This window comes from Protomyctophum bolini, assembly GCF_963924005.1.
Source record: "Protomyctophum bolini genome assembly, chromosome: 2".
In the NCBI taxonomy this organism is placed as follows: Eukaryota; Metazoa; Chordata; class Actinopteri; order Myctophiformes; family Myctophidae; genus Protomyctophum; species Protomyctophum bolini.
This window is the reverse complement of record NC_137863.1, coordinates 23,102,614-23,129,147: the sequence shown is the minus strand read 5'-3', so window position 1 is coordinate 23,129,147 and position 26,534 is coordinate 23,102,614. Positions and strand designations below refer to the sequence as shown.

At 41.4% G+C, this 26,534-nt stretch overlaps 2 protein-coding genes across 2 annotated transcripts in view; both read right to left on the bottom strand.

The window, feature by feature from the left end:
- Nucleotides 1–5,099, bottom strand: part of LOC308333289 (dedicator of cytokinesis protein 3-like) — a gene marked incomplete at both ends in the record, with an annotated part of 194,352 nt that extends 189,253 nt beyond the window's left edge. Inside the window, one exon of the mRNA XM_080789586.1 lies at nt 5,063–5,099. Coding sequence (XP_080645712.1) covers nt 5,063–5,099 — 37 coding nt within the window. The remainder of the gene's footprint in view (nt 1–5,062) is intronic.
- A 9,772-nt stretch (nt 5,100–14,871) lies between these two features.
- On the bottom strand, nt 14,872–23,314 carry LOC308333284 (gamma-glutamyl hydrolase; the record flags this gene model as incomplete). Its single annotated transcript, XM_080789578.1, has 9 exons — nt 14,872–14,993; nt 15,215–15,352; nt 15,841–15,931; nt 16,310–16,416; nt 17,884–18,022; nt 18,208–18,292; nt 19,382–19,432; nt 22,068–22,182; nt 23,194–23,314. The coding sequence occupies 9 exons, from the start codon at nt 23,312–23,314 to the stop codon at nt 14,872–14,874; spliced, it is 969 nt and encodes a 322-aa protein (XP_080645704.1).
- Nucleotides 23,315–26,534: the final 3,220 nt, after the last annotated feature.

The window sequence follows — 26,534 nt, the reverse complement described above, 5'->3', positions numbered from 1 at the left end:
CATAATATCTCATGCAGAGATCTTTATTGTAAACTTTTGTAAATGTTTCTGTGCCACGGAATCCCTCCTCTCCCCAGGGAGCTCTCCTCTCCTCCCTGCATGTGCTGCGACTCTGCACCACGTGTGAGCGCATAGGTGCATTATTTTTCCCTTGAACATAATGATGAGGCACATTAAAATAGCAATATAAGGTTTTTTTTTCCCCCTTTAAATAATGAAAAGGCAGAAATGTCTAATAAAATAATATATGCTAAAAAAAGAATAAAAGATAATGCTATAAATAAACTTTTTGAGTGGTGCAAGCCAGTCCCTTGGACTGGGTATGAGCATGAAAACAGCATGGTTGTTTTTCACCACCTGTGTGCAACCTAACACACGCACACAAACACATGCCCATATTAACTGTATATGATGATTTCGTGTGTGCCAGTACAGTACAGTAGAGGGTACAGTAGAGGGACCGGCACACAGTAACTCTGTCATTTCTCAACCGTTTCGGACACGGGGCGGCAGTTCGGAACCGTTTTAGTCCCTTTTTTTTCTTACTGCATTGCCAAAATGTATCTGATTGGGAAGAATTATCGGAAATGATCGGAATTGTATCGGGAGCAAAAAAAAGTGATCGGATCGGGAAATATCGGGATCGGCAGATACTCAAACTCAAATGATCGGGATCGGATCGGGAGCAAAAAAACGTGATCGGTGCATCTCTAGTATTATTATCTGTGTATTTGTATGTGTCCAGTCTCAGGCGTGTGTGTGTGTGTGTGTGTGTGTGTGTGAGAGAGTGAGAGTGAGAGAGACAGAGAGAGAGAGAGAGAGAGAGAGAGAGAGAGAGAGAGAGTCTGTGCACTCCTGTCAACCTCTCTGTGTGTACACATGTCCCCTGTTGTGAGTGTGAATGCACATGATATTTCTGTCTGCTTTCTCTGTCCCTCTGTGTGCATGTGTGCGTTCGTGCGTGCGTGTGTCCAGTGATGTGTGAGTGAGAGAAGCGAGTGCTGTGCTGTGCCGTTCGGCCCTAGAGGAAGCCATGGCTGTATTCAGGGCCATGTATGGGAGCTACAAAGGCCCATTTAGTGCTGAGTGAATAGTTGTTTTCTCCCGCTGGCCTCTAGCGGACTGGGAACCATGGGAGAAGCACTATGAGATACCACTCGCCCAGCCTTGGTATGCACAGTCTCATCCAGCCACACACAAATAAAGTGTCTGCTTTGCAAGGCGAGAGAAAACGCACACATGCATAGTATACACACATCACATACACATCTTGCACGCACGCAAATGCACACACACACACAGAGGAAGGAGCAGGAAGGAAGGATGGAACATCCATTGTGCTGTGCTGATTATGATTCTCCTATTCCCCCCACAAATCAGCATATAAATATATAAATATAAATGTCATATTTCTTTATGTACTCGTTGAGATATATACACATACACATACACAAACATATACTACAGTATATATATATATATATATATATATATATATATATATGAGACAGATGGTTGAAAGGTACTAACTAGCACGTTTGAAATGCAGGTTCCACACAGAGAATCCAGACTAATATCTATAGTGATTAGTCTGGCCATGCCAGGCTATAAAGCTATACATATACTGTACTGTAGGTGTGACAGATCTGCAGTCACCAAGTCTCACGTGGTCGAAGCCACCGGCGCATGTCGCCAACAACAGAGGGTCTGAATCACACTTCAGAGAGAGGGGAAAAGTCAGGTGCTATTTAATTACTTTTCAATAGTTGTTCCCCAGACAAAAACACTGTAAGCCCGGTTTATAGTATCTTTGTTTTGCCACTTAGATATAGGCCTACAGTAGGAATCTAAAGTGTCTGACTGTTGTGAGACTACAAAAAAGATCACTGTTATTTATTGTCTTAAATAAAAAACATTTGATAAAAAAAAAAGAAAAAAGATCACTGTTACGTATTAAGCCCAACACACACAGTCTGCGAACGCCGCGCGTCAACACAGCCGCCTCCGTTATTTTCAATGAACCTATCCAACACTGGCGGCGTCCGACGCTCGCTGGCGCGCGTTCACGCCTCGCCTGACGCTCCGATACGCCACTGTTCTATTTTCCAGGCGTTGCTGCACGGCAACACCTGTGACGCGTCGCTGCGCACCCGCTTCACAGACGGTGTGTGTTGGGCTTCACTTGGAAATTCTGCTTAACTCTGAGCTCTTTTTTTTTACGCTGTGCCTTAAGCCATTCCACCCAAATAAATGTTTTGATGGACCACAATGGAATATCCAGAGTATCCTTTTAGCCTAAATGTGTGACTGTACCTTGTGCTGTTTGATTTCTGACTAATAAAGTATCTAATCAATCAATCAATCAATCAATTGTACAGCAATTATCGAACAGACAAAAACAGAAGGAAAAAAATAGACACCTCATTCAAATTCTAAGTATCTCTTTGCAATTAACAGAATGACAGTCACGATTTCCCCGTAATTGACTTCCTGTCAGCGAATTTCCCTGATCGCTCACTTTCATGAACAGCACGTCAATCCAATACACCTGATCATACAGTGAGTCACCATGTTCCCTATAGTGTCTGCTAATGCCAGAAATGTAAAATAACACAAATGTATGTTGTCTGTCATTATTATTAAGATTAGTTTTTTGGCTTTTCTGCTTTTATTGATGGTATAAGGAATTGGGATTGACAGGAAAGAGGGAGAGAGAGAAGGGGAGAGACATGAAGCAAAGATCATCATGAACGGGACTCGAACACGCAACGTGCTGTCAGACCAAGGCCTATATACTGTATGTGGCATGCGCCTGGACCACTTGGCCAGCGGGCGCCCCTAGTCTGTCATTATTACTGAATTTCAAAGATGACCCAGTCTCGTTTGTGCTGTTGAGATAAAGCCTGATTAATAGTTTATTCAAAATTGCTGTCAAATCAACACTATAGTGGAAGCTCGATATAAATAGACCAATAGGGGTGAGTCATGTTTTGGAGCAGCTCTCAGTACCATTTCACTCCATCCATTCTTGTACCCAAACCTTCCCAGTCATCACCTCCTGGCTCAAGCAGTGGTGAGTTTTCTCTGAATGAAGGATGATTATAAATCCCCAGGATTTTAAGAGGCAGGGTTGGGTACATCTTTAGTTAAATTAAACATGCTTTTGCAGGGTTGGCTTTCAACAATTCCTTTTGACCTACAGCACAGCGGAGCTTTGTGTTGATGGTGGATTTTTGAAGTTATTATATAAAGGTAAGAAATTCAGACGAAAACATTTACTTAGTCTATAGGCATAATGTAGAAATCTTCAAGTCTAAAGTCTAAAGAGTGAATATGGTCATCATAGACTGTTAGACTATTAAAAGTAAGGTTGTTATTCTGTAAGGTCACCCACAGATTGATCAGTCTGTCTCTAATCACTGTGTTTATTTCAGAATTCTGAAAGTCCCTCAATTGCTTTTAAAGTAGCCTATATCAGACAATACACAGCTCTATGCTGGCATTAATCAAGCACTTTTTATATCCCAATGCTTTGACATGTACGTTGTGTAACAGGCTATGTAACAGGAAACAATTAAATCATATAGATTATCTGTTATTGATTTTAGAATTATGTCAATGGAAATGTAACGTATACACAAGGCTATGGTGGCACTGAGGATCAATGAGGGTTTCATGAATAGGGTGACAAAGTCCTTTAGGAAAGATTCACTGTTTTTTTGCTGTTGTTTACCTTGAAGGAAACCGAGAGGTTTAGCCAAGCCTCTGTATGAACACAAGTGTTTTTGGGGAAGGGAAAGTCGGGTATAGGGAGAGTGATCTTTGTTTCTGCGCTAGTGACTCCTAAGGGGGGTGTTGAACGGGAGGAGTAGTGTCCCGGTGGGGACTCCTCACTGACAGGTGAGCCAGTAATCCAGTATGGTACAATAGCAGTGGCAACACAGAAATGCATGGAGACAATTAATTGCCATAACAGTTACATTTGGAGACATCTTTAATTGGCTACTTTAAATCTACTACTTGTACTAATGATACGTATAGGTATCTTTTAATGGAAGCGACCAGAGGGGCAAAGACAGATGGAGTAAGAGATGGAAGAGAGATAATGTGTGTGTGTGTGTGTGTGTGTGTGTGTGTGTGTGTGTGTGTGTGTGTGTGTGTGTGTGTGTGTGTGTGTGTGTGTGTGTGTGTGTGTGAATAAAGAAAGAAAGTACACTTGAACTGTGGCTCTTGACAAGAGTCTTCAATAAGCTACAATACCAACATACTAACAACATCTATATCAGTGTAATATCACCATACAGACCCTCTCATTCCAACAGAACCCCCACATTGATAGCTATCCGTCTTGTCCCAACATAACAGCCTCTAGTCCCAAAGGAACACCCCAAAATAAGACTCAAAACATCATCATACAGCCCCTTTTGACTGTGCCAACCCTCCCCCTTCATTTTACAGCGATCAAGCTGCACCTGTTGTTCAGATGAGAATTGCGCAGGCTACACTAACACACACACACACACACACACTTGTTTTTTTTTCCCTGAATCAGAACATCAGCATGCACCATGGACGACAATTCATATGGCAGGAGTAGCATGGGAACTCATTACAAACAACTGTTCCAGTGCAGGCTACACTGTAAAATCATCAATGTCCACACAGTCAATTACAATTTGGAACTCCAACTAATACTTTATGAAATCACACTATAGTGCTTTTCAACCCTGTTTATATCAAGGTCCATTATTGATTCGGCATTTGAGCCACAGACCAACATTTGATGAGATTTAGCCTCTCCCCCCCCCCCCCCCCACACACACACACACACACACACACACACACACACTAAAGACCACTAGTGGGCCCCGGACCATTGGCTGACAACCACATACACTTGTAGGCTACATTGCCCACTATCAGAGTTAGCTAGATTAACCATCAAAACACTCAGGGTTTCAATGTGTGCGTGGGCTATGAAAGTCAACCAGGAAATGTAATACAGGCTGTAAACCAGGGATTACCAAGCAGAGCAGACTCATTCATTCATCAATCAACTCACCCACTCCTATCTTCTCGTCCTCCGTGGGGGTCCACATGATGACGACGGGATGGGGAATCCCAACAATAAGCAACTAGTAGTCCTGTACGTGAACCCGAAGTGAAATCACCGCCACAAAAAACAAAGTTGAAACGTAATCTGGTTCATATACGTCGCTCCGCGGCGAAAACGAAAAACGTGCGTCTTATTTACGGGTGGACATTTTCCGTGAGAATGACGCATATCATTTCTCTATGCGCTTCTTCTCCTCCACAGAGATGAAGGTGCAGGTGCATCATCATCATCATCCTCTACATGTTCAGTCAGTCCGTTCTCACATCAGCGTGCAGCGATCGGTCAGAACGTGACGGCATTATTATCCGTCACAGAAAGACTCGCTGCGTGGATCATCGTGGATGTTCCTTTCCTTCTTCTTCCCACACTGATCTGATCTCCAGACACAGAGTATAATGTGTGTGTGTGTGTGTGTGTGTGTGTGTGTGTGTGTGTGTGTGTGTGTGTGTGTGTGTGCCGCTGCTGGGATAAGTGTGGAGGAGACAGGAGAGCGATGAACGGTCCCGTCGCGGTCTGTCTGTACTGTAGGATATGACTTGGGATGACGGTGGAGCGGTCCCTCTCTCTCTCGTCTGCTCTTACTTGTTGTTGGAGAGAGATGATCTGCTACATTTGGTCTAAGCGGATCAGTCGAAAAGGGGGGTGGATGTGGCGTAACCCCCCCCCCTCCTGCTGCCGAGAATAAGCCTTAGTGGTTCTCAACGTAGTGTCCGGGGACCCCCACGGGTCCTGCTGGGGTAATGTGTAGTATCACATTACATAATGTGATAAAGCATAACCTGATTTATGATTTAAGAAAAAGTTAAATGACCAACATATCAACAGATAAAGTGATGCTCATGGGCTGTATCTATAACAGCATACCGGTAATCAGCATGACATTAAAATGGAATTCAACTTTTAGATTGAACAACTTTAAGTGGCCAATAACAGGAATATTTTTGTTATTATTATTTTGGAATCACACTTAATTTAAACTTAATTTACCCTATTTCTGGTACTGACACACACACACACACACACACACACACACACACACACACACACACACACACACACACACAAATGCCTTAAATGTGACTCAAAGGTGTCATCTCTCATATAGATGACACCATTTTGACAGAAGTTCCGTACAATTTTAGATAATGCAGCAGGTATGTGACAGCCAGCCAAGTAATGCAATATACGGTATGATAAACTGATACAGACAGAGAGAGAGACATGGGAAGGGATGTCTAATGGAACTACAAATCATCATGTATCCCTGCACTGTGTAGGCTACACCAAATGACCTCAGAGCAACTATACCTTTAATTCACTTACGCAGCGGACTGGCCTCATGCTTCCTTCTATGCATGAGGAGTCCAAGCTGCAGTTTATTTTCACCTGACAGGGGAGAGTTTCCCTGACCGGACGTATCGCGAGGAACATGTTATTCCGACCAGTTCCTTTCCCCTCCATCAGGCGCCCCTGCTGGCCAGGGGGAAGTAGTTTAGAGACCAGGATTACTGCATGTTTTTTGTGAGGGTACCTATACCCTATAGGGGGCACGGGGAGAACATGCAAACTTCACACAGAAAGGGCCTTTCACCAACCCCACCTCAAGTATGGGCACTGATGACACGGAGGAGAGGACACACCAGCACCCACAGCATCCCCAGTGGGAATCGAACCCAGGACCTTCTAGCTGTGAGGCGACAGCCAACATGCCCCCAATTTCACTTACATTTGAATAAATTGCTGCTACTTGGTTTCATACCAAGTCAATGCAAATAACCAAAATACTGATTTTCAAACTTTCAAGTTGATACCAAAGCTATTAACTTATCTTATATTTTAACAATTGTAAAGTTGGTCACGTGGCCAAAAGATGTGCGCTCCAGCCAATTAGAGTCACCAGCTCTCAGCCCACACCAGGCCCGCCCCCGGCTCACACGTCACTAGCTCTCAGAAATTCAGAATCTGCAGCGTTCTCTCCGTCTCTCCGCTCTCGCAGGAGAAGACACAAACAAGGAAGGGGAGCAATTGGATTTTGCTTATTCCTTCTAAATGTCTGTATTTAAAATATCACTGACACAGCGATTCCCTTACTTACATCAACATTGTTGTTTGTCAATAGTTGTTTTTTGCCTAAGTAAAACAATTAGACTGTTCGCAACTTCGAATTGGCTTCTCATTGCATGCACACACACACACACACACACACGCACGCCTGTAAGCCACCCCCCCACACACACACACGTGTCCCACACACACACACACACACAGGCGCGATTACATACAGTTTCATTCATGCAAACACGGCACTTCTGCCGCGGAGTGCGTGGCGAAGTAACTCTGGGATTGAGAGCCTCGCGAAGCGGGCGCAAAATTTTAGTATGCATACATAACTAGAATGTTATGAACATTATGAGGAGTCTTCCCTCAAAATCAGGACACACTCATAACTAAAATAAGAAATTAATGACACTGATGCTTTCCCTGTTGTAATGGGTTATAATACATCCTCAGTGTTAAATGAACACCACAGGTGTGTATACAGTGTAAAACAACAAGTGCAACGGCCAATGTATGGCTGCCATTTGCTGTTGTTCACCATGCACAATGTATCTGCTTGTTTTGTACCCTGCAGACAATCCAACACATAACATGACGTACGGATATATTTGGTTCTACCAATGGTGATCTCCACAAAGTCTGCTGATGGACTGAGGCCTTATGGGAAACAAGTGTTCTATACCAACTAGAGATGTCCTGACACTGTATCGGTATCGGAAAAGTATTGGTATTGGCCATTATTTGTCATATCGGGTCATATCGGTATCGGTGAATATGCCTGCAGTCTAACCACTGATCCGACACAGGGGTAAGGGGTTGACACGATGGCAGGTAAATAAAATGTTGGGGCATGTGGAGTTTGCTATGGAGTTGCTTAAACTGCAAGTGCACGTTTGAGTGAGGAGTCTGCTATAAACACAACACGAGATATATATAGCTAGATAGCTACAAACACAACACGAGATATATAGCTAGATAGCTATAAACACAACACAAGATATATAGCTAGATAGCTATAAACACAACACGAGATATATAGCTAGATAGCTATAAACACAACACAAGATCACAACACTGGTATCGGTATTCGGTATCGGCTAACACAGAAATTGAGGATTGGATCGGAAACGAAAAAAGTGTATTGGGACATCCCTAGTACCAACATAATCTATTGTCTAGCGGTTCCGACCGCTAGACATTACTGATCGATTCCGATCCCATAACTTGCATATCGGTCAATATCACAGTCCTAATCTATAGGACAGTGGCTCTCAAAGTTGGGTCCAGGCACTCTCTGGGTTCCTTGAGGGGTTTCAAACACCCAAATATATAACCTTACAGATCTGGAACTCAGAGAGCGTGAACATTTAACAAAATGCGTCTGTTCCTTGTATGGTCTCAGTTATGTGTCCTTGAAACACTGTTCTAGGAATAAATACAAATGGCATTAATATTTTGCAGCTACAACTTTATATAAATAGTACATTAAGATTATAAAACAGTAGTGCAACATCAACTAAATAATTCAAAATACAAAATAATTGTTGACTGTAAATGAATCATGTGATAAATTACATGGCATCGAAATGGCATAGCATTAGGGGTGCACAATTATGAAATGAGGATGAGGATATCCAATCTCCGATTAATTTCAAGGTCATATCTAAAGAATTCACTGCAAAATCCTGCTCACCACCTATAAAGCACTCAACAACCTGGCTCCCCCCTACCTCTCTGATCTTCTCAAACCCTACGCCCCCTCCCGCCCCCTCAGGTCTAGTGAAGCCAACCTCCTGAAGGTCCGCAAGGCCAAGTATCGCACCTGGAGGGACAGGGCCTACTATGTTTCTGCCCCCAACCTCTGGAATGCACTCCCCAATCATCTCAGAGTCCCCCCCCCCCCCCCCCCTCCTCTCCTTCAAAACCTCACTCAAAACCCACCTCTTCAAGATAGCTTTCGCCAGCTGAGGTCTGGTTAAGATGTCCCCCATCCCTTGCTTAGCCTTTTATGTTTTTAACCTAGCAATGATATTTTACTTGTTTTGCTCAGTTTTCTTTTTTGTTTTCTTGAATTAAAGTTTTTTCCTAGTGTTTTATGTAAAGCACTTTAGGTACTTAGAAAAGCGCTATATAAATTTTAGCTATTATCTGCCGATACCGATTCTGACCGATTCCAATATTAGAGGACCACAATTGTGGTTGTCATAAAGTATTAAATAGTTAATAAAGTATTCAATCAATCAATCAATCAATCAATCAATCAAATTAGCTATACTCTTTTCCAAATGTCTGTTTTCACAACTGAATGACAACTGAATGAGATCAGTACACAAATTAAATGTAGATTTATTTATTCTTTTTGCTGGTGAAAACCGATTAAATATATACCGATATGGCATTTTTATGGCCTATTCTGATTATGCTACCGATTAATCGTGCATCCCTGCATAGCATGATGTAGTCTATATAGGAAAGCTCCAGGATTTCTCTACATCCAGTAAGAAATACGGAATTATATATAAAAATATAGTTTTATGACAGACACGTTCACTCGAGTTGATCTCCATTCACATTTCCATCCAATGCTTCAAGTTTAGCTGTGACCTATGACCTTGACCTGGAATTCAATCCAATCCAATCCACTTTATTTATTAGAGCACCTTTAAGCACCAAAGTGCTGTACACTCAATAACAAAATAATTCTAAAATACCAAGATCAAAAACAATACACAATAAACCGGACAACATATTGCCTTGTGGAAACAGCAGCTCTCAGTCTGACATTTTGAATGCCAAGAAGTACAAGTGAGATATTTTAAACGTGATTTAAACACAGGCAGGGTTTGAGACGTTCTAGCTCGTTCCACAGTTTGGGCGCTATATCGGACGGTGAACCTCAACTACCAAAGAACACGTTTGCTTGACAGCTGTGATTTCTCTAGAATTGCAAGTTTTAAATGTAGAATCAACAAAAGCTCAGTCATTTCTGTTGCCGCTTTGGATGACACTAATGTTACACATGGTAGGTAGGTAGGTAGCAAACACGCTGGCACATATCTAACAGCACATATCGAATGTATTGCATTACATTCATCGCAATTTCTAGTGTGCGTGTGTGTGTGTGTGTGTGTGTGCATGCGTGACTGTGTGTGTGTGTGTGTGTGTGTGTGTGTGTGTGTGTGTGTGTGTGTGTGTGTGTGTGTGTGTGTGTGTCCAGTTCACAGTTTATACTGCTATTGAACTTGAAAATCTCTACTCTAAATCCTAACCCTTGCTGATGATGTGCTCAAGCAGTGGCTGTATTCAGAAAACGCCTAATTGGCAGAGTTAGATCGTGATTAACACCAACAGTAGAAAATAAGTCCAAAGTGTTTACATTTGTCCCCCCAGCTGTAAATGGCATTGGCAAATTTGGCATACCCATCTTTCATAATGCTCTCAATTGTTATCACGATATACCCACTACAGTCATCTACTATGCCACTGTCACAATCCCTTAATAGGGAATATAGCATTAAAGAAAACTTACATTACATGCAGGGCACCCGTGCTGCTTTTTTCCTTCCCTCAGTGCTGTGGAGGGTTGTGGGCAGGGCTGCTGCTACATGCGCTGTGTATTGGGAACCATGCACCTGCCAAGGAGACAAGAGAGAGATATAGAGCTCTCGATTTCACAGATATCTATAACAACATTTAAGAAAATGTAAATAATGGTGTAGGAAAGGGGATAGGGGGTCCCCATGGTTCAAATATGATTAAGGGCCTGAATAGGTTGAGAAACACTGCTCCAGTCTATAACACTCCCAATATATAAATGATATATATATCTCCAAATTAGGACTTAGGAGGTTTTTGCCGAAGCACTTATTAATACTTTCCATTGGTTCAATATTCTTTTAAACCAACACACAGATCCCAGTAACGGGTGTTCAATAGCATCGATTTATGAAGAAAAAAAAAAAACATAAACCTTTGGTTTCTTCCGGACACCAACGAGTCTGGGATCTGCATCTAGGACCAGAAACAAACAAACAACAAAACAAAACAACAAATTAGCTGCAGCAGGAGTGACTTTGCAAACAGTACTGGCCCATATAGCCTACAGTAAGGAACCAGTTGTCTCTTGCTTTCCTCTTTTGTTTTGTAAACTACTATCAGCCTGACTGCCATCCTAATAAGTGAGAACCTTGGAAAATATAGCCTAACTAATTGGCAGCATTCAGAGTAACCCACTATTTGAAATTGAATGTTTAACAAAGGATGCTCTTTACTATTCCTTATTATGGCAGTGTCAGAGATCATTTTGAAATAATTGCAGCTCGAACATTCTCAGCCAAAGAGGAGAATTGCATTACTACACAGAGTAATACCACCCTCGAGTGGTTAGAAAATGCTAATACATGCTTTGAAGTTTGAACACACTCACGCAAAGCGGCAAAGTAGACCTATCAACCCACCAGGAATTATAATAACTTACTATTAATACACATTACACACATTACACTGACCTTCAAATACATACAGCTGTCATGACTCATGTTTACAAGTAGATTAGCACACAACCAACTTTGTCGCTGACTTGCTGTGGAAATACACACAGGAATGCTAAAACGCCATGCCGAACGTTAATTAATTCAGTAATAATTAAGATTGGTTGAAAAACACTAGTGACGGAGCCTCGGAAGCGGAGCATGTAATAGCGAAATGGGAGATATTCTATAACAAATACAGGAGAGTGGAGACGACACTCCAAGTTGCATTAAGTCCCATACAAATAGTAACAAAAAACAGCGCCGCCCAGCGCTTCCGCCATTTTGGAGTGATGACGCAACTTCCGGTTGCTTTAAAAACATTAAGGTCATGCTGTACAAACAAAAACTGGTTTTTATCCTATTCTACTATCGTATATTGATTTACTCATTTATCATATTTTCGAATGGATCAAAGCAGAAATTAGTAGGCCTAACATATTCATTGAGAACAGAGGGCAGATGACAAAAGAAAATAAATGAAGAACTAAAAAGACCTTATCCATTTGGTTACTGTAGATGTGTAGTGTACACACTCAGAGTTAGGCCTAATTAACACTGAATAGTTTACAGTATTGGCAAAATGACCAAAATAATCCGAATCGGAATCAGCTTTGTCGTCGCATCACAGCTGGTTAACAGAAGGGGAAAAAATTGTGAAATATGTTTTTGTGCATAGTTTCCATTGTATTGTTATTTGTAATATAGAAATAACGATGATTGCACCCACAGGAAGAGAGACGCTGGATGTGTCGACTCGCTATCAGACACCAGAGAGGAATGTGAGGTCCTTAGGCACAACACATTTGGACAGAATGTCCTCTTTATCAAGGGAAGCCTACGATGGAATATTTATAGCCTACCGTCCATAAGGGTCCATTTTGGCCCCTTAGAGGTCCCAACTTTGAAAATCCATTGTACTGCATTCCTTTTTACACACGGAAGCAGAATAATGGAAAGCACCACCTCCTTGTGTCCAACAAAGAATACTACATCTGTTGAAGGAAAAGCTCATAACTGTATGGACAAAATTGTGTTGGTTAAAACTAACCTTTATGGTGAAATGTTTTCTTATAAATGTTATTATATTATAACTAGTAATACGTACTGTAGACTATTTGTTCAGTAACTAAACAGGTATGTCATGATCATGACATTCTACTTGACAATTTATTGTGTATGAATGTGTTACTTAATCAATACTTAATATATATTTTTATCCCACGATTTTGTAACCCATTTTTCACCCCTGTGTCAATCATCTACTGTGATCCTGGACTCTACACACCCTCCGCCAACCTGGGGAGAGCAACGGACTTAACTCATGCTTCCTTCATGCTTGAGTGTCCAAGTTGCTCCTTTACACCTGACAGGGGGGAGTTTCCCTGGTTGGACGTAGCGCGTGGAAGGAACACGTTATTCCAACCAGTTCCTTTCCCCTACATCAGGCGCCCCGGCTGGCCAGGGGATATTTTAAAGAAATGTTTTCAAATGTAAGTTTGTAATTATAAATATGTTATATTATAAATGATTGCGATTAACTTAATTTAATTGTGTATTTGGCATTGAACATTGCAACATACAGTATTATTACAGATTACGTGTTTTTTCACAGGACAGATACAGTATGACCAAAACAGTAACTTAAATGCTATTTCTGCAATGTTTTGGGAAGAACACGGAGACCCCCGTGACTGAACAAACACTCAATCACTATAGCAATTATTATGCTATCAGCAAATAGAGTACTATGGTAATTTAACAAATAACTTGTTTTAACAAAAACAAAGAGAACGTGCCCTACCTTTAACACATTGCATGATTGAAAACATAGTATAAACATAGTATACATTTTATGGTGGTTACATAAAAACCAATCTGACATAAAAACAAACACCATTTCTGTATAAATATACTTTTTGGAGATCTGTGTTTTTCATATAGCATACATTCTGTGCTTTTCATATAGCATACATTCATCACATTGAAAAGGTGTGTTCTGTTCTGAAAATATGTTGTGCCAGGCAGGGACTGAACTCCCTGGCCCGTGTTTGGTGGAAGGGAAGAAAGCTAGCCTGGTCAGTTAGCCTGCAGGGCAGCATTCCTTTTCGGGTTTATGATCCAGTCGGACTGGATCACACGGCAATTTTGTAACGCTTTCCTCCGAGGTGGAAGCAGGGAGTGTTTGAAATCATTGTTTCAATCATTGAAATCAGTGTTTGAGGGGACTACCCATAATTCCGACATCCAATTACTGGGACGTTTGATCCCGGTCTGTGAACAGTTAGCACAATGTAGAATTATATTTACGTTGATATAATGATAGATTCTAATCTAGATCTATGTTCTTGCTGTTTATAAATACAGCCAAACAGTTGAAAAGAACTGCAGATTGAGACTGATCCAAGCCATAACACAATCAACTGATTGATCATTACAAAATAAATATGCTCTGAAAAGCCTTTGGCCTTTTATGGTGTTTTTAACCCGTTTGTACTATTGTGCTTGGGGTAAAATGTAAAATAAAATGATAAATCAAAAACATACATATACCGGTATTTTGGGGACAGACAGACAGAAAACAGCCAAAAACAACCAAACAAACTAATGAACAAACGAACAAAAAGTGAAGACAGAAAGCGTTTTGCAGATTGTTCAGATTGAGTGACGTGTGTCACTGGTATCAGGCTGTGACTTCAGTCAAAGTAGTATAGTTCTACATGAAGATGGATAGATGGATGGATGGACATAGTGGCCGAATTTGGTATTGCAGCTTGGGGCCAACGCTGGTCCGTTGACTATCATTGCGCACGTTCATGATGACACGTGAACGCTGTTTCATACGTGAACGCTTGCAATGATAGTCAACGGCCAGCGCGTTCGCGATTTGGCCCAATCCATCCCAGAATGCACTCTGTTCCTACCCGGAAGGAGGAGTGAAATCACCTCATGCGCTTTTGAGCAACTTAATGCAAGTGGACGGGAGGAGAAATCCGGTGCCGTCTCTATTAATATATACTCTAAGGGTTCTGCATGAAGATGGACGCATGGGTGGGTGAATGGATGGATGGATGGATGGAGGCATGGTTGGTTCAGTCAAAGTAGTACTTCTGCATGAAGATGGACGGATGGGTGGGTGGGTTGGTGGATGGATGGATGGATGGATGTTCAGTCAAAGTAGTAGTTCTGCATGAAGATGCGTTGTGTTCCTCTGAAGACTGGAGAGACATTGTAGATGAGAGCCTTCTCCTCCTCTAGAACACTGGAGAAGTGGTGATGACTCTTCATGGCTGGGAAGACAAGAGAGAGAGAGAGAGAGAGAGAGAGAGAGAGAGAGAGAGAGAGAGAGAGAGAAAATCAGTCGAGGAACATTGTGCCCACTATGTATATTTTTATGTATATATATTTCTCAAATTCTACTATTCATGTGGGGACATGGCAGAAGTACAGAAATAACACACACACACACACACACACACACACACACAGAGAGAGAAATGGACGGTCTCACCTTCTGATACAAAGAAGCTGGCGGTGTAGAAGGAGTTGGTGACTGCGTTGACAGAGTGAACCATGCCAGGCTTATCAATCCATTCAAACGGACTCTTCTCTGGATGCCACTGGACTGCATAGAATGGATACTTGTAGGCTGGAAGACATATTATTATATTATTAATAATAATAGTATTATGGTATCCCAGCCTACAGGTGGAGTTATTAATAAATACAGACAGTGTATTAGACACTGTCTGTATTTATTAATAACTACACCTGTAGGCTGGGATACCATAATACTATTATTAATACACTTCATTTAAATATAAGCAGGGATCTTCATTGTGTTTCAGTTTAGCTGAGAGAGAGAGACAGATAGATAGAGAGAGCGAGAGAGAGAGAGAAAGAAAGAGAGAGAGAGAGAGAGAGAGAGATGAAGCAGGGATGAGGGATCCCACTACAGTACATATACAGTGCAGAAGTTTTATTTAAAGTGTATTAAAATTTGCATTTTTCTCTATCTTTCTTTCTTTCTAAAATTGTACTTGTGAGTCGTGACTCATGACATACAAATGGGTCTGCAACCAATGCCTACAAGCCAGTGCCTAGGCCCTAGTACCTACTAATATATAGATAGTGTACCTTCCATTGTAGAGATGAAGTGTGTCTTCCCATCAGTGTTGGTGGACAGGACCTTATAAAACCTCTTCAGCTTGGCATTACGGCTGTAATTCTGTTGGATCACAGTCATGTCTATGTAATTCTGTTGGATCAGTAATTTCTATGTAATTCTGGACCACAGTCATTTCTATGTCAAAATAGCACACGTTTCTCTATAGTTCTGTTAATTGAAACAGACAGTAGGAAAACTGAGAGGGAGCCAGTGACAGACAGTAGGAAAGCTGCCTGTCTGTTTCTCGCACGCACACGCACACACACACACACACACACACACACACACACACACACACACACACACACACACACACACACACGCACACACACAACAAAGAAACCACTGATTCATTTTTGTGAGTGAGCTCAAAAGCACATGAAAGCAATTTAGTGAAAAACAGGAAGACAGGAGGGGAGAAGAGAGGAGAGGAGGTACCTGCAGTGAGAGGCTCCATTTATGGAAGTTAGAGGTGATGTTCTCCTCAGACAGAGACTGCATCAGTTGTCTGGGAAACCCTCTGAACAAACGGCTGGCCTGGGCCTCTGCGCACGCGCGCGCAGACACACGCAGACACACGCAGACACACACACACACACACACACACACACACACACACACACACACACACACACACACACACACACACACACACACACAGGAACAAGGAGAACAATTCAGTGCTTCTAAACAGCAAACACTTGAGCTCATTTCTTTATAAGTGTCCTACATCATAAGATGCCCAGCCCGCACGGGCTTACAAGACACTCACAAAATTGTACATGTTGTATGTAATAATAATTACATATAAACAAATAGACATTTACTCATGGATACATCGTTCTCCAACGTAACTGCCATGCCTTCTCTATGAACTTTCCAAAAACAAAAACTTCATTACTGAACAACCAATTTAACATAAAACACTCAGACATACAAAACAGATCTGGGTTCTTATCCTGATATTTTTTCAAATAAAACGTTTCTTACATCATGGTATAGTGGACAATAGAAAACAAAATGAAACTCATCCTCTACAACTCCCAGGTCACAAAGAGCACACAGTCGCTGCTCCTCAGGAACGCCAGTATATCTGCCAACCTCAACTGCCAGAGGTAAAGCACCAGATATTAACTGTGCACAGAGAGACCTCTGACCACTTTTTAAATTAAATGCAACATACGGTTCAGTCATGTAGTCCTCTTTGAATTGAATATAACTTTTTCAATGTCCACCCTCCATTTCTGCTGATGTAACATTGACAGTTTAGATTTGACTGTATTAATGTTACAATGAAGGTTATTTAAAAAATATGTGTTTAAGTCAGAAATTGAGAAAATTGAGGAGACCTCTCTTATCCACAGATGATTACATATTTTATTCCAATTAAATATATTTTTTGTAAGCCTCTCTTCTGGCATTTGGGTAAGGCGATTCCATAACCTGATCATCTCACATCTCTGCCTTGTCAGGCAGCTTTCCCAACCTGTATCACCTTCAATGGCCAACTTAGTGGTATACTTATGCACCCCGAGAAAACACCTCAACGCTCTACTCTGAATGTTTTTACATTCGGTAGCCTCCTCAAAGCCCTACACACCTGCTGCATAAAACAAAATGGAAGAGACCATGGTGTCATAGAGCTTACTTAATATGGCACCTAATGCTCCTAATGTTAGTATACTTGTAGTGAGGTTTAGAAGCAGGGCTACAGGGTTAGTATACTTGTAGTGAGGTTTAGAAGCAGGGCTACAGGGTTATTACACTTGTAGTGAGGTTTAGAAGCAGGGCTACAGGGTTAGTATACTTGTAGTGAGGTTTAGAAGCAGGGCTACAGGGTTAGTATACTTGTAGTGAGGTTTAGAAGCAGGGCTACAGGGTTATTACACTTGTAGTGAGGTTTAGAAGCAGGGCTACAGGGTTAGTATACTTGTAGTGAGGTTTAGAAGCAGGGCTACAGGGTTAGTATACTTGTAGTGATGGTTAGCGGCAGCATTACAGGTACCGTTTACCTGTAGTGAAGGTTAGAGGAAGGGCTACAGCTCTGGTGTCTGTCAAGGTGAGCAGGTTCTTGCTGGCTGTGAGGACACTGAGCTGTTGGAAGCCCTGACACGCCCCCCACAGGGGGAAGTAATCCCCTGCATCGTTGGCCTGAGGACCACAAAAAGACAGACGTGCACTGCAGTCAGCTGCTGACCAGGATTATTAGAGTTCAAGGAGAACTTACACTAATGTTCATTTACTTAATTATAAGACAGCACCTAAAGGTGTTACCTTCAGAGCCAGTTCATAGTGGAAATAAAAACGTCCAAGGCTAGTCCATAGAATATCTTTACCTTCAGAGCCAGTTCATAGAAGATCTTTGCTGTTCGGCTGAACTCTGATGTCTGAAGATCCACGTTCCCTCCTGGAAGCAACAGTCTGGAGGGAGAAGGTCAAAGCACACATGACACAAACGCAGGCACATGCACGAGGAGGCATCAGCTTTTATTTTTATGAAGCCAATAAGGTTAGCTATTAACAAAATCAGCGGCGGGATTTCTTTCAAAATAACAGCTCGGGGTGCCGCGCAGATATGGCCGCTTTTACTCTGTAACCCCCCCCTTCCGTTCCGGACAAAATACTTCTGCTTGCTTACCTCGTTATCGTTACGATAAAACCACTGAATAATCCCTCGTGTTCATATTTTGAACGAGAGGCATGTTGGAAGTCAGAAATGAAGAGCTTAGTATATATCCATCTGGTCAAAACCACGGAGAGCTCCCTAGATTAGCAGATACGGGGCATTCTTTCTGATCCATATACAGGGAAGTGAATGACAACGCGCATACGCAAAGAGCAAGGAGTATGGTGCAGAAGGAGAGGCCAACTCCAAAAAATATGTTTTTTAAATATGAATATTTTCTCTCGTTTGATATCAATGAAAATGAGCTAGGACATGTTGGATTAGTTATGACATTCCCACACGCTGTGCGGTCTAAATGGGTTAATAATTATCAAAACAATAATTGATGCATTTATAAGAATCTGATCCAACGCCTCAAATTAAAACTATTAGAGAATGCACATACAACCTTATTTTACTGGAGAAAGAGTATTTCTATATCTTATTTGTCTGTCATTAAATGTTTTGACAAATTGAGTACAAAGGACCCCAATGGAAACAAGCCATAGGCTTTTCTTTGGTTTCAAATGCTTTTTTATTACATTTTTTGCAAACTGTCAAGTTATTCAATCAATCAATAAATCAATCAATCATTATTTTAGTATTGCAAAGTACTTTTGATGATAACCTGGAAATATAAATCTTTAACTAGGCCAATATCTTTCAATGGACATACCTATAAACTAAATCACACATTAATGTGTCAAACATTTAAATTATGCTTATATAATAGCACACATTCTGATAACTGCATATTGTTAAGTTGAAATACAAACTTTATTTTCTGAGTGACAATGTGTCTATAGAATTATTTGTAAAAGTATAATAATTTACAGTCAACTCACCCATTGATAGAGTAAAACAGCAATGTATATTCTTCTTCTGTTTGGTTGATTCTGTCAAATAAAGAAGAGAGAAGAACAATTACAGGAGCATTGTTTTGTTTTTCTATTTTAGTTTTGAATTATTATTAAAACATAATTAAAATAAATAATCATAATAATACGGTAATAAAAAGAATTGATCCGTTGGTCAGTCGGACAGATTTGTCATTGCATTTATCCTCCCTCCTCCCCCCCAAAAAAGTTGAACTAACTAGCCAATCTACAAGCTCGGGTCATTACGCTTTGTGAGCTTGTAGATCGGCTATTTTTATCATGAATGGAGATGGTCTTGGCTATTCTGTCTACTCTATTGGTTTGCCTCAGGCAGGTTTGGAGAACCACAGGAGTACTTCACAGTAGCTGGTTACTACTTAGTACATGTCCACACATGCCCACGACTTCACACGGAACAGGTTGTATAGTTAGCTGTCGGCTGGAAACCTTGTATGTCCAAAAGTGTTCTTTTTATTGTCCATCCATCCAACTTCAACCTCTTCAGCCACTTATCCGTACTAGCATCAGCTCCACCAGAGAGCTCCAGGCTTTCCTCCCCAGAGCAACATTAGTGACAGCGCATCCCATTGCAACGTGCTGAGAGAACGCGCATGTGATGATGAATGAGTGAGTAGGGAATAATAAAGAAATATGGAGATGCAAGGTTTCTGAGCGACAGTGATGGGTATTTTCTTATTGATGTTTTAATGGTTTCATATTTTATGTTCACATATTATTACTATGTTAAAAAAGACCTTTTTGTATCTGGTGAACAGGACTGCCCTGTCACCCAGTGATGTCATATCAATATTTGCATGTATATTAATTTTATTATCAGCTGTCACCCACTCCAGATTCATTAAAAATGGAGAACAACATGCCCTAAAGATGAGGATAAAAATACAATCTCACCCCATGAGATAAAGCGTCAACAACAGAATCCTAATCACAGAACGTGATTAAAAGTCAAAAACAGGATTCAGACTAGCGGACGCTCATGACCGCCTGATGACACCTTACTCTGATGTTTTCCAGTATATATGTTTGTGCAAAATTATTTGAGATTGTTCAGAACACTTACAGTACGGAGAATTCTCTCTCCTACTTTCCTTGACATTTCTTGTAAACAACGCTTGAACCTGAAGAACTTGATCACTAAAAATCCGATTGTTTTACATGGTTGTCTGTGTAAAAAATATTTTAAAGGTATTTTCCTCTCTAGGCTCACTAGAGAGAATACTTTTGGGTGATTGATTGAGGTTTCTCACATTTCAAAGGAAAGATAGATAAGGTGGAGTTGATTTATACATAACAGACAGCAAAGGACATGTGTTATTGTGTAAGAACTGTTACCTCTGTGCGTGTCACGTGTGTGTGCACCCATGGGCATGTCGGTGTGTGTGTGTGTGTGTGTGTGTGTGTGTGTGTGTGTGTGTGTGTGTGTGTGTGTGTTGGTGTGTGTGTCTGTCGGTGAGTGTGTGTACATTTATTTTGTTGTTGCTATTTTTGAGGGGCGCTAGCCTTGAGCTTTGAGAGTTTATGTAAACACAAACATTGAAGAGAAAAGTGAGGATGCAAATTGTGATTGGCCAGAATGAGATGATGTATGATGACGTATGATGAGCACCCCTCACTTCACACGGGTGTGATTTTTGGCAATAATAATGACAAAATAGTGATTCTGGTTTGAAAGAAAGTGTTTCTTCACGCACGCACGCAAAGTATTTCTTCTTCTTCCTAATAATATAATACAATTTATTTATAAGGCGCCTTTCAGGGCACTCAAAAACAGTCAATACAAAACAAAACTAAAACTAAAGTAGGCCTACAGCTTGCAGCAGAAGACACAGAGGTCAGCCATAACAGGTGGGTTTTGAGGTGGGTTTGGAATATGGTGATTGAGTCTATAAATATGTTTCTAATATCAGGGGGTTCCAGAGGTGAGGGGCAGAGCGGCTGAAAGCTCTTGACCCCATGGGGGTCTTGTCTCCACCAGGCCGAAGGAATGGGGAGAGAGTGTGAGTCCGTGTGTGAGTCCGTCCGTGAGGCCGTCCGTCCGTGTGCGTGCGTGCATGCATCAGTTACCAAATTTTGCACGCACACTCCCTGGATGCAAACCATGAACCTCTGCCCCAAATTTTCCAGAACGGCCTGTTATAGCGCCACCAGGAGGCCGACTTTTGAAAAACCAATTTTTTTATATTACTCCTCCAGATTCTGTCCAAAAATCCCGCAAATCGTTACACACTATCTCTATAGTCATGTGTTCAAGACGGATCTGTCTGATATTTTATATTCCATCCTATTTGGCTAACATTGGCTTTCAAAGTTTGAACATAAAGCATCAAATCATAAACGCAGCGTGCAATTATGTGAAATCTTTCACAGACTTTCCTACTAGGCTGAGGAATATATCCCACCCTTTTCACATTGGCCTGTTATAGCGCCACCAATGGCAAGCACATGTTTGGAACAAAATGCCTCAAATCATCCAATTTCCATCCAAGGTGTAAGAAGAAATGGCACCCTTTTCACATTGGCCTATTACACCAGGAGGCCTCAACCTGACCTGCCCTGGTGGAGTCCTGTGCCCTGAGGGGCACTTTATCTAGTTATTATTACTTAACTTTTTCGTGCGCGTGTGCATGCGTACCTGACGGGCACCACGCGGGCCCCTGCAGACTCCAGGTATTTGACATAGGAGGCGGCGATGTATGAGGAACCAAGAGCAAACTGATCATCTTGAATATTCTCCTGTGCCAACACACCTGGAAGGACAGACAGACAGACAGACAGACAGACAGACAGACAGACAGACATATTAGTTGATGATTAATTGTCAAGCTAATAATTGTGATTAATTATTTCATTGTGTTTCTATTGTTGAACGTTGAACCATTATGTATCCCAAATTTTCTCGAGCCGCCGCTGGTCATTTCTGCCGTTTACGAAGCTGTAAAGGGCAGAAATATAATTTATTTATCATTTTAACTTTTTTATTTAACTTAATTTCAATATTTTAGTAGAATACATTAATTCCATAGCCTGGGCTGGACCACACATGGGAAAATTACAACAGAACTCAATGTCCCCATTGAGTGAAACTGAAATTGAAAGTGAATTTGTAAAATAAATTAATTATTTAAGTTGTTTTTATTTTAAAATGTTAGATATAGAGGACAATTTATACTGTATTAAGGCATATTTGGCTTATTAGCCAGGGATCCTTAATTAATTCTTTCAGTCCAGTTAAGGGTTGACATTGACATCACATTCTGGTTCTTGGGGGTCCCCAAGAAAATGTGTTAAAAATAATTTTAACATGTCCATATATAGCCCATAATCTATTTGAAAATAGCCGGTCTACAAGAGTACTATAGGCTAAACGAGATGCACATGCAAATAGCCTATATAGAGATTATAGACATATAGGCCTATATACTTTGTATTTGAAGGGAGATGTGTGTGCCTGCGTACGATGCGTGACAGATGGAGAGAGGGCGAACGAGAGGGAGAGAGAGAGAGAGAGAGAGAGAGAGAGAGAGAGAGAGAGAGAGAGAGAGAGAACAATTTTGTAGCTAATGTTCTATGTTCTCAGAACATCGGGAACATTAGCTACAAAATAGACTATATAATATAGCCTAAATTACACTGATTACAGTATAGGCTACATTACGCCGCTACATTACGCCGCAACAACACCACAACACTCACGGCGTCAGTGTGTCCCGGACCGGTTGCCGTGTCCGCATACAGAGCATCATGTGCGGGACACTCACCTACGATGGGTCGGTAGTTGTTCCACTGCTGTAGGTTGAGCCGCGGTGGGACAGCCGCCGGTGCCGCAGAACCGAATGCGACCAAAGCCGCTAACAGCACGATCCGCCCCGCACAACACATTATGAATGACAATAAAACAGCCAGGCAAACAACAATACAGTGTTTGAAGAACCAAATGGGCGGCTAAATGGCTTGATTGGCTTCAGAGCCTATGTAGGTGCAGCCGTGCAGCTCTTGCTTGCCTCTTGCTCCAAGAGTCCACTGAGGATGCGTGCAGGTTTTTCCTCACAACCCTCCCACGTTCGGAAATAGCGCACTGTGCAATGCAAACTAATAGACGAGTGCGCTGCCGGTGCGCATTTCCGAACGCACCCAAAGTGTAGCCCCCACCCCCTCCCCTCCCTGATCTTGGGAGAGAATGAATATTCAGGTACAAGGACATAACATTTACAGTATAGTCAATATGGGGTTGAGGCAGTGCTCTGAAATGCCAGCCTGCTTGACTCCCAGGTTGAACAGAAAACAACCTGACTGTACTCATGCTCGCTCAGTGTTGAAAAAGAAAAAGAGTCTCAATGTGTTTTTTGCGTGCGTGTGCGTGCATGCGTGTGTGTAGAGTGCGTGCGTGCGTGACAGTGATTGGTACTACTGCAGCTCCTGGTTTAGTGGATTCTAGTTTTACTGAGGAATGAATTGCCATGCACCTCCACTGAAACACCAGCAGGGGGAGCCATCTCCTACACAGGGACAGTTTTGAGTCATGAAGTTCATCTGCTACTGTACTACTAGGTCATCATTCATGGGTCTTCTTCAACAGGAGGTCCGGGACTCGGACTCCTAGCATAGGGCAGGGATCTACAAGCTCAGGCGATGTGAGCTTGTATAGATCGGCTATTTGTAGTTAATGTGATTTTGGTTGACCACACAACACGCAAGTGGTCCATAAGAGTGAAGTCAATTTTATTTATAGAGCACATGACAAGCGACTAAGCGAGGACTCAGTGCTTCAATGAAATACAATACATACACAAATCAAGAATTATACAAAAATGAATTAAGACAATTACATATGATTAAAATACAATAATGAGTTATTTTTCACAGTCGAAAGCTAGCGAATAGGTGGCCGGGCCAATGAGGCATCTATTTCTTTAATATATGGTCACAACCAGTATTGCAGGAGGGCAAATTCCCATTGCTAGTTGGCTTTTATAGTGGGCCAAACATTTAGGAAGCAGGAAGTGGGAGGAGCTCTGACCTGTATCTCCACAGTAGCCCAAGAGGGACATTTCCCGACTGGCTACACTTTGGTAGAGAATTCCACAGAGTATAGGCTATAGGACCATAATGACTAAAAGCACCATAACCTATAGTGAGGAGACCTTTGTCGGATGATCTATTCTAAGGGTTCTGGGTCCGGGTGGCATATGATATATGGGTCAAGCATGTCAAGAAACATAATGAGGAGCTAAGCCATTGATTGAAATTGATTGATTGATTGAAGTATTTATTAACAGTTTGCAGAATGGGTACATTTCACATGAAAGCACAACTCAATACAAAGACGACACACTGATAAAGCATTATACACTTGTTTAGAATAGGGTCCACCATTTTCAATTCATCAGAACATGTAGAGATGTGTACAAATATACACTTATATATAAAAACAGGAAATCATGTAAGAAGGTAAAAAGGTAGGCTAAGAGAAACATATAGGCTACCGTAAGGGGGAAAGGGTGTGGATTTTACGGGGGCCCGTTTCAAATTGCAGCCGTCCGTTGATCGATTGAAAAGCTATGAGAAGCACTTTAAAATCAATTCTTTGTTTCACTGGGAGTAAAGAGAGGAGTAATAAATGATGTTCAAATGTTTTGGTTCTGGTTAAAACTGGCAGCAGCATTTATTCTGGAGTCTCCATCTAAGGTCTAACAAGGCATTCTGGAGTCTCCATCTTCTAAAGGTCTAACAAGGGTCACCGAGCCTATACCATCTCTTAACTTGCGGTGGAAACCGTGGAATACACAGGCTCAATCTAACTATAGAAATTGGAATTTGGAAGCTATAGGGGAAAAACAAAACAAATAGGCAAGATTTAACTAGAATATATTTTGTATCACAACTAACAAAATTGTAGAGGAAAGCAAAAAAATTAAAAAAAATGAGCAAGTTTGGTATCACATTCTGACACGATTGTTATGGTTTTGTATGAGTATCGGAGTGGTCCCTTAAGAGTCTCCCATCTACACAAGGGTTGGTGGGTGAGGATTCAGTTGACATATATGTGCATGCCTGCATGGAGAACATGATAACACGTACCAGGCAGGCAGTATTACACAACACATTCTAAAGTTGAATAGACACAAAGAAACATATCGGCCTATACAGTATTGGACAGTGGACAGACTGGACAGTGGACACATGACTAGCAGATATGAAAACAAGGATAATATAATAAGAACACAAATTAACAGGAACAGAACATGCATCTCGTAGCCTATCATCGTGCACAGACGTCAGACTCTGACTGATAAAGTAGTTGATGGTCATAATTTGTATTATGCACTTTATCTCTCTCTCTCTCAGGCTCAGCTAAAGGGGTCCTTGGCCTGAAAAACATTGAAGACCTATAGGGGGTCCTCAGAGTTAGGCCTATACTACTGTTTCATTTACTTGAACCCTATAGCATCGCCAAGGAGAAATAAATATATTAATACTATTGATACAGGTAGTTGCTGAAATGAGCATTACAGCACTCCTATAGCCATTAATAGAAGATTTGTCCGAGCAGCAGCACTATTGGCTTATAGGAATGGAGCAAAAGGGGCAGGTATACACTCCTGTATTTTAACATAAGAGACAGATATTTTCTGAGGTGGTACTTCATTATAAAAAGGTTGGGAACCAATGCTTTAATTTACAAGATGTCTACACAATTAGAGAATGTAATAGAGCACCGAAGTCTGACGTCACTTTCAGTAGAGGGCGTCAGTCCCCAGGTTCATGTATTTTTTTAGTTGCATTGAAATCGCCATATGGGGATTTTAGATCGCTTCATATAAGAACTATGTTTGAAAAATAAACCGACCACCCCGGCCTTTCTGTTAGGGGGGTGGCTGTGTGTCGTTAATGATGTTCATTAATATTTGATACAGCCAGTTTCTGGAGAAAATGGAATTAATGTGGCCGCAAAAGCCTTGAAACTACATATGAAGGCAATGTCGCTGCTAATATATACGTCACGCCCAGCCGTCAACACATTGCGTTCCTGAGATTCCTCGTTGACATAAGCTCAGCTGGTGGTGACTCAACTCGTACTAACCACGAAACATTAAATATC